The 14,538-nt window shown below is 40.8% G+C and overlaps 1 protein-coding gene across 4 annotated transcripts in view; it reads right to left on the bottom strand.

Moving 5' to 3' along the window:
* The window catches only part of GCNT1 (glucosaminyl (N-acetyl) transferase 1), a 39,213-nt gene continuing 24,675 nt past the window's right edge, over nucleotides 1–14,538 (bottom strand). For 3 of the 4 annotated variants that reach the window (XM_066367960.1, XM_066367958.1, XM_066367959.1), the window contains exons 3-4: nucleotides 3,849–3,989; nucleotides 1–1,631 (exon numbers count right to left, since the gene is read on the bottom strand). In XM_066367960.1, the coding sequence (XP_066224057.1) occupies nucleotides 201–1,487 (1,287 nt within the window). In that variant the 5' untranslated portion in view covers nucleotides 1,488–1,631; nucleotides 3,849–3,989 and the 3' untranslated portion in view covers nucleotides 1–200. The remainder of the gene's footprint in view (nucleotides 1,632–3,848; nucleotides 3,990–14,538) is intronic. The other variant, XM_066367961.1, reaches the window with a different exon arrangement.

The following is a 14,538-nucleotide window of genomic DNA, read 5'->3' on the forward strand; positions in this document are numbered from 1 at the left end:
TGTCCTCACATTAACTCTAACGTTTTATGTTATTAACCTTCTAACCAACTGTGCTCTGCAGAGATCACGTTGTTTCTTTGGTGCCCACTCCAAAGAGTACCCCCTGCACTGTTTCTGATGTTTATTAACCGAGCAGAAGGATCCGATGGGAATCATCTCACAGCCTTCTTATTATTTCTGAAATTGTTTACAATGACTGGTCAGTGTTTTAATGTCTCCAGGGCTTTATGCCTCAGGTGCTCATCCAAACACTGGATGGCAAAGAGGTCCATGTCTATATCAAACTTATTGGCAAACAAGTGGTGCTTACGCAGTATCCAGTTCAAGTCACCTGCTCCGAAAACACACACGGAGCGCACATGGACACCATTGCAGGGTGGATAGGGGGCACCCTTAGAAATATCACCTTCGAAGTACTGCCACTTGACAAACCTAGCAATTGCGTGCATGTCGGACATGTCGTACTTAGGGCTTAAGGACAGTGACCCTGGGACTTCAGGAATCCTCTGGATAGTGGCCCAGAGATACTCATCCGGGCTGTATGTGTCTTTTGCCCACTCCATAAACTTTTGGATTCTTTCGTTCTCTAGCACGTACTCCACATACTTCCTGCTGACAACAAAATAGGCACTACCTGAAAACAGGGGTGTTTCCAGAGGAGGCTGCATTTTGTCAGTCCCCGTATTTGTCAGCTTTCCATTAACGACTGCATAATGCTTTTTCCACCTTTCTTTTTTATGGGATGGCATTCTCTCAGTTTCTAGGTTGTTTTCTCCCATTAATGACTTGAGTTTCCTGACAATTTCCAGGTTGGTTTTAATAGGAAAATCCATCCCGCAAAGATTTATCAAGTACTTCCAGCCTGCACTCATTCTGTAGAGGTCTTGCATACAGTTGAGGTCTGCCTGAACCCGACTCCATGATGCGTAGACCACAGTCTCCAACTGACTGGCTACAAACACATTACTGAAACAGGATGCAATGCCATTCACTGCGGCCAAAAAAGAATCCTCTGATTTTTTGTCCACATGAATGCAATAGAAATTCTGAGGCGTATAAATGGCCCTCAGAAGCCTGTCAAGCATTTCGATTTTGTGATGAACCACTATGGAATACGCTATTGGAAACTCTGCTTCTTCTTTGCTAAGAGGTTCTACAATATATTTGCGCTTCTTGATGAAGGAAGTACAATCACTAGTTATGTTTATATAGTCATAGTTTGTCCACCGAGGGCGCTTTCCAAATTTCACTGTTAGAAGCTCAAGCTTTACCTTTTCAATTTCATGAACATCGCCCTGTAAAACTTTGGTACAATTAATATTACTACTGGGAGTCTCTCCAACCAGGTCCAGATGTCCAATGCTTAGAAATTCAGGTTTTTGATAAATTCTTAAAACAGAGAAAGTGACGACAGAAAAAATAAGAAGCAAAAAGTAGTATTTAGCGGGATAAGAAAAAAGTCTCCTTCTCAGCAACTTCCTCAGCATCTCAAACAACAGTCAGGGGCTTTCCTTCTTCAGAGGCGGTTCTCCAGGCTTCCAGCAGTAACGGTTTCACCTCTGTCGCAGCCCTGTGAGATGTCCGTGTGCATTTATCAGAAGTGCAGGGGCATCCTTAAGTGGAAAAGAGAACTAAAAGAAAGACAGAAAGGATCCCGATAAATATAGTCTTTCGCAACATCTTCTCAAGCTCAAAACTGCCCTCTTTGCTATGAGGTCAGGTTTTGAAACAAAAACAAAGTGAATCAATCAGAGGAAATGGGGTAGTCTTACAGAAACCCACAGTCTCTAGTATTAATGCCAAATTGTTTAAAACAAACAAACCCAAGGACAAGGATGTGCTAGAATATCCTACAATAAACATTTTACCCCTCAGGTATATTGAGGTATAAATACTGTTGAAGACCTAGGCTATGATTATAGAACTCTCCATAGTTGATGGGTTTTGGATCCTGTGCCAGTTCTAATTAGCATTCCTTACCTTAAAATCATTACTAATCTGGGTTCTTCCTGACAGACCCATTATTGACCATCAGTTGACATCAACAGCCCCAAATATTTGAAAAATCAGATCTATTTGGCTCTTCACCAATTTAGATTTGGGGGTTCATTTAGGGAGATGTTCAATAATGGTTGTAACTTCTAAGAGTCTTTGAAGGAAAAGCCAGTCAATAGAATTTTCAGACTGTACCAGAAAGACTCAGCTAAAACCAAGCCAGATTTGGGACTGTTTTGGGTTGACCCTACTTAGTTCAGTTTCATCCAAGCATCACAGGGAGAAAACATACAACCCAAAACAGAGACATAGCCTTGCATCTCCTGCATTGTTTATAACAGGTAATAATTAAGACTTGCAGAAAAACAGCAGCTGTATACAAATTGCAATTTATGACAGAATTTATATCTCTATTCAAATTCCAGGAACCTGGCCTTGGCCTGTTGACTCAGTGGTAGAGTGTTGACCTGGCATGTAAAAATCCCAGGTCAGGGCACACAGGAGAGGCAACCATCTGTTTCTCTACCCCCCATTTCTCTCTCTCTCTCTCTCTTCCCTTCCCACAGCCATGGCTTGATTGATTTGAGCATGTCAACCCTGGGTGCTAAGGATGGCTCCATACAGCCTCTGCCACAGGCGCTAAAAATAGCTCAGTTGCACCTAACTAGGTGGTGGTGCAGTGGATAGAGCATTAACCTGGGATGCTGAGGATATAGGTTTGAAAACCTAAGGTCACTGGCTTGAGCACAGGCTCATCCAGCTTGAGTGTAAGATACCCAGCTTGAGCATGGAATCATAGACATGACCCCATGGTTGCTGGCTTGAGCATGGAATCATAGACATGACCCCATGGTTGCTGGTTTGAGCCCAAAAGTTGCTTGGATTGAGCAAGGGGTCACTGGCTCAGCTGGTGCCCCCTAGTCAAGGCACATACGAGAAAGTAATCAATGAACAACTAAGATGCTGCAACTATGAGTTGATGATTCTTATCTCCCTTCCTGTCTGTCTGTCCCTCCCTTTCTCTTTCTCTAAAAAAAAAAAAAAAAAAAAGCTCAGTTGTGAGCAGCCCCAGATGGGCTGAGCATTGGTCCCAGCATCAGCTCCAGGTGGGGTTCACCAAGTGGATCCTGGTCTAAGCACATGTGGGAGTCTCTGTATCTCCCCTCCTCTTACTTAAAAAAAATCCAGGAACCCAACTAACTTATATTATAATAAAATGTTTACAAATAATTAAATATTGAATTTTCAAAAAATCAATTTTTTAACTTGGTAATTTGATCTGTAACTAAGTACTATTATGACAAAGAAAGCCAAATACCATCAACTGTGCCCATACCAGATTTAGAGAGATTTCAAAGTTATTATTATTTTTTTTTATGTGAGAATCAGGGAGGCAGAGAAACAGACTCCCACATGCACCTTGACCAGGATCCAACCAGCAAGCCCCAGGTGATGCTCTGACCATCAGGGGCCTTTGCTCAGCAACCGAGCTATTTTAGTGCCTGAGGTTAGGCCATAGAGCCATCCTCAGCACCTGGGGCCAACTTGCTCCAACTGAGCCATAGCTGTGGGAGGGGAAGAGAGAAGAGAGAGGGGAAGGGTTGGATATGCAGATGGTCACTTCTATTGTGTGCCCTGACTAGGAATAGAACCCAGGAATTCCACATACCAGGCCAATGCTCTACCACTGAGCCAACAGGCCAGGGCCAAAAGTTATTTTTAACACCAGAATTAGCATTAGAACTTTTAAATGTTTAATTAGGAGATAAATTTTGAACATTAATAATACAAATAAAAATAATTGACAATATAACGTTACAAAAAGTGCTTAGATTTTTTTTTTCTTTTTTTACCATTTAAAATTAAGGGAGGTCTGGCTCATTTAGTTCTTTGATTGCGGGTAACATCCTGTGCCCACGTAGATTGCCTCTCATGCAGTCAGGTTTCTCAGTTTTACCAGGCATCCAGCAATATCCCATGAGGCTTTTAAAACCCTGTGTGAATTGAAAATGGGAAAAAGGTGAAGAGATGTAATGCACATGTAAGTATATCCACACCCAGAAAGCATGCTGATGAGCTAATACGACATATTCACTTTTTTTTCCCCTCAAAATTATGATTGGTTGATTTTTTTTCTCTTTTAACATTTCCTTCTCTCTAGTCTTAATTGATTTTTCTAATGTTTTGTTTGAAAATACCCTGCAATTTAGTTCAAGCTTTTTCAAAGAAAACTTGAGTAGCATGTCCCAAAGTATGTGAAAAGGAATAATTTAATGGTCCAATATGATTAGAAAATCCAATATACCCTATCCCCACTGTGAAGACGCCCAGTACTCACTGGCTCATTAAAGACAATCCAGCAATTGAATTAGCTGCTTATTTCATCTTCTTCCAACTATCTTGTCTCCAACCCCACTTAAAACTCTTATGAGAAAGCACACACTGATCCTGACCTGTGGTGGTTCAGGGGACAAAGTGTCAACCTGGAATGCTGAGGTCACCAGTTCGAAACCCTGGGCAGGTCAAAGCACACGACAAGCATTCAATGAACAACTAAAGTGAAGCAATTATTAGTTGATAATTTTCACTCCCCCGCCCTCTGTAAAGTCAATAAATAAAATCTTTAAGAAAAAGAAAGCAAACACTGGGAAATTCTGGTAAAATATTTAATCATCTCAACAATTAAAAATATCAGATTTCAAAACAAAATTATACCTTTAAGCAATTCCTGCTTCTTATTGCTTCAATGCACTTTAAGAAATCTCTTTCTAATCATTAGGGGACCTTCGCTAACTGAACAGAGACTTAAGTGGCCTCACACAACAAAGAATATAGAGTTTAAAAAATTAACTCAGGAAAGTCACTAAACAAATAGCAACAACAACAAATCCTGGGTAGAACAATGGCAGAGGTCTGATTTCCAGCGTTGACACATTATAAAATGCCTATTTTCAACAACAACAAAAAATTACAAGACACATAAAGAAACATGAAAGTCTGGCCCATACACAGGAAAAAAGTAGTCAATAAAAACTGTCCCCGAGGAAGCCCAGGTGCTGGGCAGATGAAAGACTTTAAGTCAGCTATTATAAATATGTTCAAGGAACTAAAAGAACTAAAAGAAAGTATTAAATTAATATTTAACCAAATTGAGAATTTCAACAAAGAGAGAAATTATAACAAAAAAGCCAATAGAGCCTGATCTGTGGTGGCTCAGTGGATAAAGCGTCGACCCAGAATGCTGAGTTTACCGGTTCAAAATCCCAAGGTCACTGGCTCTGAGAGTGGGCTCTTTAGCACAGGGTTGCTGGGGGGATTATACACACAATCCCAAAACTCATCAGCTTGAACCCAAAGGTTGCTGACATAAAAAGCCTAACGTTGCTGGCTTGAGCAAGGGGACACTGGCTTGTACCGGGTCAAAGCACAGACAAGAAGCAATCAATGCACAACTAAAGTGAAAGCAACTATGAGTTGATGCATCTCGCCTCTCTCTTCCTTTCTGTCTCTCTCACTCTCACTCTATCAAAGAGAAATAAAGGGAGGGAGGGAGAGAGGAGAAGGAGAAAGAAAAAGAGCCAATAGAAATCTGGAATTGAAAGTATAATAGCTGAATTGGAAAATTCACTAGAGGAGCTCCAGAGTAGGTCTGAACAGATAGAAGAAGGAATCAGTGGAACTGTGGGTGGATCAAGTCAAAATATCCAGTTTGAAGAAAAAAGAATTAAGAAAAATGAACAGAGCATGTGCTCTCCCTCCCAGGAGCACACTGACGCCTTCCCCTTCCCCCTCTTCTTCCCCCACAGCCGTGCAGCTCCTAAACTCTAAGGGTCCCCGGACACTTGCGACCAAGGGAGCAGTGGGCAGCAGAAGTTCATCCTGGGCTCCCCACCTGAACCTGTCTCCAAGGCCCCCTTCCCTCTGACTTCTCAGTGAGCCAAGGGCTCTCCTGCTGCTTCTTCTATCTTAAGCTCTTCCTTGTTTCATTGTCCCCAGCTTTAATAAATATACTTTTAAAATAAAAGAAGAAAGAAAAATGAACAGAGCCTCAGAGACCTGTGAGATACCATTAAGCATATCAATAAATACACAACAGGAGTAGCAGAAGGGTGGGCGGAGAAAGGGTTGGGGAAGAGAGGGAAGGCTGCATACAGGAGCAGGGGGAGGATAGAAAAAAATATTTAAATAAGGGCTGGAAACTTCCCAGATTTTATTTAAAAAAAATTAATCTGCACAGCCCTCAAGAGACTCAATGAACTCCAAGTGTGCAAAATGGTATAATCACTTTGGCAGATAGTTTGGCGGATTCTTATAAAACTCAACATATGCTAACCATTCAACCCAGCAATCATGCTCCTAGGTGTTTATCCATATTGAAATTACACATACACGCAAAAACCTGCATGTAGACCTGGAATGCTGAGGTTGCCGGTTCGAAACCCTGGGCTTGCCCAGTCAAGGCACAAATGGGAGTTGATGCTTCCTGCTCCTCCTCCCTTCTCTCCCCCTTCTCTCTCTCTCTCTCTTTCTCCCCCTTCTCTAAAATGAATAAATAAAATCTTAAAAAAAAACACCTGCATGTAAATGTTTATGGAAACTTATTTATAATTGCCAAAATTGGAAACAGTCAAGATGTCCTTCAATAGATGAATGGAAAAACAAATTGTGGTATATTCGTAACATGGAATATTATTCAGTGATAAAAGGAAATTAGCTACCAAACCATAAACTCAGGGAGAAAACTTAAATGCATATTGTTAAGTGAAAGAAGCCAATCTGAAAAGGCTACAAACTATAGGATTCCAACTATATGATTATCTACATTATCTATATTATTATAATATATTAACTATATTATAGTAAAAAAGATCAGTGTATGCCCAGGGTATGGGGAAAGGAAGGAACAGATGAATAGGTAGAGAACAGGGCTTTCTTAGGGAAGTGAAACTATTCTGTATGATGCTGTAAAGGTAGCTACATGAGGTTTATTTGTCAAAACCGAGAGAACTGTACATCACAGAGAGTGATCTCTCTTAACCATAATTGATGAAATATATCACCAATACTGTTTCATCAAAAGTGTGATGGGGTATATTGGGATGCTGTACTTTCTGTGTAATTTTCCTGTAAACTTAAAACTTCTCTAGAAAACAAACTATTCAAATTGAAAAAATGTAATCAACACTTTCAAGAAGCCCAATGACTTCCAAGGACAACAAAGAAATCCACATCAAGATTCTTCACAGCTGAACTGTTGAAAGACAACTAAGAAAGATTCTTGAAAATAGCAAAAGAAAAGTAACGATACAAGGGGTCCTAAAAATTACTAACAGCTTCAATTCAGAAACAATGGGGACCAGAAGGTAATGGATAACATATTCAGAAAGATAAGTACCCAGAATATATAAAGAATTCTTACAATTCAACAATAAAAATACAAGTAACTGAATTGTGGCACCCCTGGAGTTTTAAAAACAGAGTAAGTAGAAGAACTATCCTATACAGATTTTTAAAGAATGTGAGTATATAAGAAGTCACCCCAAAATTCATAAAGAATATACAAAGTTCTTAATCAAAAACTTGCATCTTACCTCAAAAAGGCATAGTTCTTTACCATTCTTACCCACATTCTAAACATCCATCATGCTTTGAAAATGCTTTTTAAGTCTTATGTTCTAACAGGTAGGGTGTTTATAAAGTAGGTATGTGAAATAATGAGTCCATTTTATTAATAATGTTTTTGACTTTGTGTATTTATCAATGTGGTGAATAGAGAAGATAAAACATTAAAAGAAATTTTAATTAACTAGCTTAATTTCAAGATATAGAGCATTCTCTTAACTAAGGCTCAACTAAGAGAAGAAAGCTGAAGGGAAAATAAGATTTCATAGAGGAAGGGATTTCTACATGAAAAAGGGAAGCAAAATGTGCACCTGCTATTCTATTTTAATCGTCTTTCAGTCATCAACTATTACTTAGTTTAAGGGCACATACAAATATTCAAAATATTCAAATATGAATAACAAAACGTGGCAGAGGTTAATACTGCTAGGCCCAGTGTTCCTTCACTTTCAGATTTTTTTAAAAGGACATAGATCCCTTGAAGAAAGTGGGGTGGGAATAGTCAGTGAGGCTAATGATTGAAGAATAAGAACCACTCCAAATAACCAAAGCTCATGAATTCTGAAAGAGTAAGAAAAATACACCAAACACACACCAAGTCTTATCACCACAGTCAAATTCAGGATTTGACATCTGTCTTAGGGAATGTCCTGGGATGGTCCCTCACTAGAACACTGATGCCTCTGCTGAAGGAGCATCCCACCATGAATGTTTTTTAAGTAGAAAAACACAACCTAAGAAGAAATGGTGGAAGAATATAATTCTACCATACAAAGAAGGAAAACCAGTACCTAAAGGCAGTGGTTCTTAATACGTGGCTTTTTGAAATTTAAACCAAGAAGCACAAGAATACTAAGTTCTATAAATACTGAAAGTCAACTCTCCTTTTTTATAATGCTAGTAGTAAGGAAAGCTGGTCCCGGAAGGGGACGAGAAGTATCAAATGCACCTAAGGTAACAATATGGTTACTAGAAGGGTTCCAGTATAAAAGGGACAACTCCAACAGGATTAGGATGCAGCTGAGTACTTGAGTGGAAGGACAGACGAAGTGACCTCAGCAAGAGTGAGAGAGCAGCGGCAAGGAAAATCTGAAAAGCAGATAGACGAAAGGCAAATAAGCAGACTCAAGAATCCCAGCTGAGGCCCTGGCCCGTTGGCTCAGCGGTAGAGCGTCGGCCTGGCGTGCGGGGGACCCAGGTTCGATTCCCCGCCAGGGCACATAGGAGAAGCGCCCATTTGCTTCTCCACCTCCCCCCCTCCTCTCTGTCTCTCGCTTCCCCTCCCGCAGCCAAGGCTCCATTGGGGCAAAGATGGCCCGGGCGCTGGGGATGGCTCCTTGGCCTCTGCCCCAGGCGCTAGAGGGGCTCTGGTCTCGGCAGAGCGACGCCCCGGAGGGGAGGGGCAGAGCATTGCCCCCTGGTGGGCAGAGTGTCGCCCGCCCCTGGTGGGTGTGCTGGGTGGATCCCGGTCGGGCGCATGCGGGAGTCTGTCTGACTGTCTCTCCCCGTTTCCACCTTCAGAAAAATACCAAAAAAAAAAAAAAGAAAAAAAAAAAGAAACCCAGCTGACAGTAAGGAGAGAACCACCTCTATTTGTGCTACAGAATCTTCAAAAAGTCTAGGGAAATTTTGGCACAGATACCAATGGGGATTGAATGTGTTGTGGGGTTTTTTTTTGTTTTAAAGTGTTTTCAAAGCAAATGGGTGCCCACTCTAAAACCTGTCAGAAACCTAAAGTTTAGTTTCTGTAGAGATTCCTGAGGCTGGGGCACACCAGGCATAATAGAAATCAGAGTCCCAACCAGGAAACAGTGGACCTAAGTGAACCCCAGGACAATGAATATTGATATCTGATTCCCTATTTCAGCCCCCAGAATGTAGGCAGCCAAGCCAACACAGAAGTTTATTTACTAAGGACTCCAACCAGGTCAAGACTTAAATTTGTTGTTTATATTAGGAATTCCCCCAAATGTTTTAAGGAAACAGATCCTGCACAGAAAAAAAAGAATTAATTATATCCTCAGAGAGATGAAAGATAATGCATTCAGTCAATAAGTGAGGCAGATTATATTGTCTGAAAACAGGAAAAACAACACTCCCATCCCATATGTTCTTCTACAATGTAACCTTGCCACTGTCCAATCAAGAAGTAGCCCAAATTCCCTTCCTCTTGAATTTGGACAACGCTATGATTATAGTGAGCAGTACAGTTTGACAGAAGTGATTCTATATGGCCACTGAAGCTAAGTCATGTAAAACCATGCAGCTTCCTCCTGGTTGTTTTGGAATATCTGCTCTCCAAAAGCTTCCTTTAAGAACCAGCTTCTATGTTGTAAGAAGCAGCATGAAGAGGCCATCTATACATACCCAAGTTAACACCCCAGTTGAACCTAGTCTTCAATTCATCCCAGCCACATGCCAGGTATGTGACGAAAGGACCAGATGACTTGTCTTAATTCCTAACCCAAAGAATGTGCAAGTAAAAAATTAAATGGAAAGTTTTATATCACTATGTTTGGGGCAGTCTGCCTCATAGCAATGACTAGAACAAGCAGGAAACCACATAAACAGAATACCTAGCAAATAAGAGCTTTTAAAAATTAATGACATGATAGCAGAAATTGAAAAACACAATGGAAGCACTGGAAAATAAAGTCGAGGAAAATGCTCAGGAAGTTAAGCAAATAAGCAAACTGATTGATGAAAAAATTAGAGAAAAATAGAGTAATTTTAGAGATCCAGACCAGGAGACCTACCATCTGAATGACAGGACCTTGAGAAGAAAAAAAAACAGAATAAATTAAAGTCATCTATTAAATAATTCAAGACCATTTCTCAAAACAGAAGAATGGTTTCCAGATTGAAGTCCTTTGAAAAACTAGCATGATGGAAGAAAACAGACCTATACCAAGATGCATTCATTAAACATGAAATGTTGGAACATCGGTAAAAAGACTATCATAAAGGTTTCTAGAAAGGGGAAAAAAACTAAGCCACATTAAAAGGATCTGAAGCAGAAAATGTCTTCATGTTTCATAAAAACCAACCACAGAAGCCAGACGATAATGGAACAGTGCCTTCAAAGTTCTGAAGGAAACTGAATGCCAGAATTCCTAGAACCATATAAACTACTACATAAATTAAGGGTAAAATAAAAACATTTTAAGACAGGCAAGGTCTCAAAATATTTACCTTTATGAACCTTTTCTCAAGAAACTACTGGAGGATGGGCTTCATCAAAACTAAAGTATAAATCAAGAAGGGGAAAACATTAGAATTAGAAAGGATATCTAACATGAGACGAAGAATCCCAGGACGGTAGTAAAGGAACATCCTAGGCTGTGTAGGCGGTCAACTGACAACCACAGCAGGCTGAACAGATCAGAGGCCCTGGAGAAATGTCTCCAAGAGGATGAAACTGATGGAATAACTTGATGGAAATAAACATTAAAAACTGTTTTAATCACAGTGATAAACATATGAGGGGATATGTGTAAGAGATGTTAAAATACCAGTGATTAACAAATCTATACTTCAGCTTGGAATGAGTAAGAAAAACTAAAAGACCTTATAATGTAAAAAAAAAAAAAAAAGTCACAGTAGTTATCAACATTAAAATCTACATGACTAGCATATGCCTCTGTATTTTAAAATGAACCAATTCAAAAAGTTGATATTCATCCCAATCACACACTTACTAGTTTAAGTTAATTTAGAGAAACATCACTAGACAGAGAAGAAAATGGGAAAAACATGTTTAAAGAAATGAACTACATGTGGCCCAGGCTATATTTTCCTTAATTCCTTTTTAATAATAAAAAGAAAGGCAGAGCAGAAAGGAGAGGCAGAAGGGAATAATATAGATTTTAGTATAAATTAGTATGACATGACACATTGAGAACTTGAAGTGAAGAAGCCAACATATTTGCATGACTACACATATACATACGTATATACCTCTAAGAACAATCAGAATTTTCCTGGTCAGCCTCTCAGTACACCTGACCTCCTGGACAAGAAGCAAGTTAGGAAGGACTCTGCACAGGTTAGCTTTAACCTTTACTAAAGTTAAGGCCGACAGATAGACTATCAACTGTGAAGAAAGAGGTAGAATTCAAAACAAACTCTTCTCAAAGATTTCCATCAAAATGATTCTGGTTTAAGTCCAAACAAAAAAATTTGAGATAAGAATAATTCTATCTCTTGCCTAATTACCATTTTTTAAAGTAGTAATATTCTTTCTTAAAGAAATACATACACATGCACACACATGTATACGCACAGCTCTGTGAGTCTGCACATGTATGCATCTGCACAGGTATGCATAAACAAAGAGCTGGTGGATAAATCAGGGTCCACAACTTATTGCTCTTATGCAGCAGGAAGCATGGTCTAAGTTAGGTCAGCTGGCCCCTAGTCCACTGAATATTCTTCTCCTAGTCCCACTAACTCTCCAAGGACTATTCGTTCTGTGGCCCAGAGGCTACTGGCACTGGAGCAAAATACCCACCACTGTGATTGAAGTCAAAGCCATGCAAATATCTCAAAGGACCTGACTCAAGTTAGGGTGCCCAAATGTCACCTGAAGCAGGCCAAGGGAAGGGGCAGGAAACAGCTAAGGTCCCAAAGCAATCCTTTGGGACCTTAGGGTCTGCACCTCCATGGCCTCGCCTCATGGGGGGCATCTGGTCTTTGTTCCCATCCACAGGCTTGTCATGCCACAAGCACAGTCTCTGCTGCTGCCTGGCTGCTCTCTGGGACTTGCTGTGGTGAGCTGCCTGACATTTCTGTCGTCTCACAGTGAAACAAAGCACCTGAGACCCCAACCATGCCCATCCTTCCAGACTGGCCAGGAAAAGCCCTTGGGTTCCTCATAATCTAGCACCTTGGTTAAAAACACCAGGCTCGACATTTTAGGCCATTGTCTCCTAAAATTCATCCCCGAGTTTTCTTGGGCTCCAGCCAATAAAACATCAACAATAGGGGACCTTCTATAACCAACGCTAGATTACATTTCCTATGCCCCCTTCAAAAAGGGGGCTTTCGGCTCTGGCTGGGTAGCTCAGTTAGTTAGAGAATCAACCCAGTATGTCAAGGTTGCAGGTTTGATTCCTGGTCAAAGTACATACAAGAATCAACCAATGATTGCACAGATCAGTGGAACAACTAATCAATGTTTCTCTCTCTCTCTCTCTAAAATTAATAAATTTAAAAAGGGCAGAGGGCTTTCTACATGATATAAGATATTACCACCAAAGCCAGATGATGTGATGAAGGAAGAAGGGCACCCAAACCACCTCTCCCTTCTTCAGAACCATTCAGAACCAGACACAGAATGTAGCACAATCACTCAGTTATGTTTGTTGAATGAATAAAGTCTCTCCAGGTTCCTCTGCTAAAAATTAAGCATCTATCCTTTCTCCCTTTATAATGTCAGAGAAGAGTTATGTTGCTGGTTGTCTACACTGGCAGCAAGGACTAGCCTATTTAGAGAGTGTTGATCTAAAAGTATGATCTGTTTAAAGATGAAATGACAAGTGATTTTTTGAAAAGCCTAAGCCCCTCAAACATAAAGAATATAACTGAAGAAGTGGCATCAACATTTTGAAAGCAACAAGGGGTGAATGATAACTGGCTTGGGGATCTCAGAAAGAGATCTAAAGCAGGGAAAGCTGAGAGACAACCCAATTTACGACACACAAGTACAAATCTAAATTATAGCTCCCACTCCCTCCTTCCCAACAACAATCACCCCCCCCCCCCCCGTTGGTCAAATAAGTTTGAAAGATATAATTTTTATGTTTGCTCACTTATGGGTTGCATTGGGGGCTGGGCAGTGCCAGGTATATGTATGTGGTCTGTGAAATTGCAAATTACTTTCCTGCTTGGGAAGGGCCATTGTTTTGCTAATGTTTGCTGGAGGAGAGATTTTCATGCCAGAAAGTTTTGAAAAGAGAGAAAAGAAGGAAAAGAGAGAAAAGCCATGTTTGCAGAGTGAGAGTGGAGAGAATGCAGAGTGCTGAGGAAGGAGCAAGTTTGTGCAGAGAAAGAGGAGGTGTGCAGATGGGGAACCAGAGGTGAGAGGCTTTGAGAGCTCCACTGAGACTGGTGAGGCCTTTGATTCTAGGAGAAACCGGAGAAGATTCTCCTGGTTGTGGAACCGGAGAATGTGTCAGGGCTTTGCGAGCTCTGAATGAGTGAAAGGGAAGTGTTTCCCCTGCCTGTTTGCTCGTTGGCCAGTGTGAGACTTTAATAAAGGAATGGCTCATCATCTTTTGGCTTCACTGTTTCCTTACCATCTGCCCGAATCCAATGGGAACCTGCATGTGCATGGCCATTATGGCGGTCACTACTGGCCATACACTCCCCTTCCTCCAAAGGCTCTGAAATTGGCAGCATAATTCTTCTAGAAGCGGTGGTAGAGTAGAGTTAAAAACTAATGACTGGTTGAAAAATCTATTTAAGAGGCAGTTAAAACTCCCAGGTCTCTCCCCCTATCCATCATAATCGATTAAGTACCCTTCCTGACCCCAGCAGAAGACTGGAAAATGTAAAACAGAGGATATCGTACGTGGAAGGCACAAGGCACAGCTGAGGGCAGGAATACAACTTGAAAACGGGAATTAAGTCAAACTGACTTGTTCCAGAATATTGGCAGGCAGGAGTTTACCTTCTAGGTTATGCTTCAGAAAACAAAGACCTACCAGATAACCAAAAATAGCTCATGACCCAAAAGAGATAAAAATAAACAGGAAAGAAAGGAAAGAAAGAAAGGGAAGGAAGGAAAGGGAAGGGAGGGACGGAGGGAGGGAGGGAGGGAGGGAGGGAGGGAGGGAGGGAGGGAGGGAGGAAGGAAGGAAGGAAGGAAGGAAGGAAGGAAGGAAGGAAGGAAGGAAGGAAGGAAGGAAGGAAGGAAGGAAG

Source organism: Saccopteryx leptura, chromosome 2 (genome assembly GCF_036850995.1).
Source record: "Saccopteryx leptura isolate mSacLep1 chromosome 2, mSacLep1_pri_phased_curated, whole genome shotgun sequence".
Classification (NCBI taxonomy): domain Eukaryota; kingdom Metazoa; phylum Chordata; class Mammalia; order Chiroptera; family Emballonuridae; genus Saccopteryx; species Saccopteryx leptura.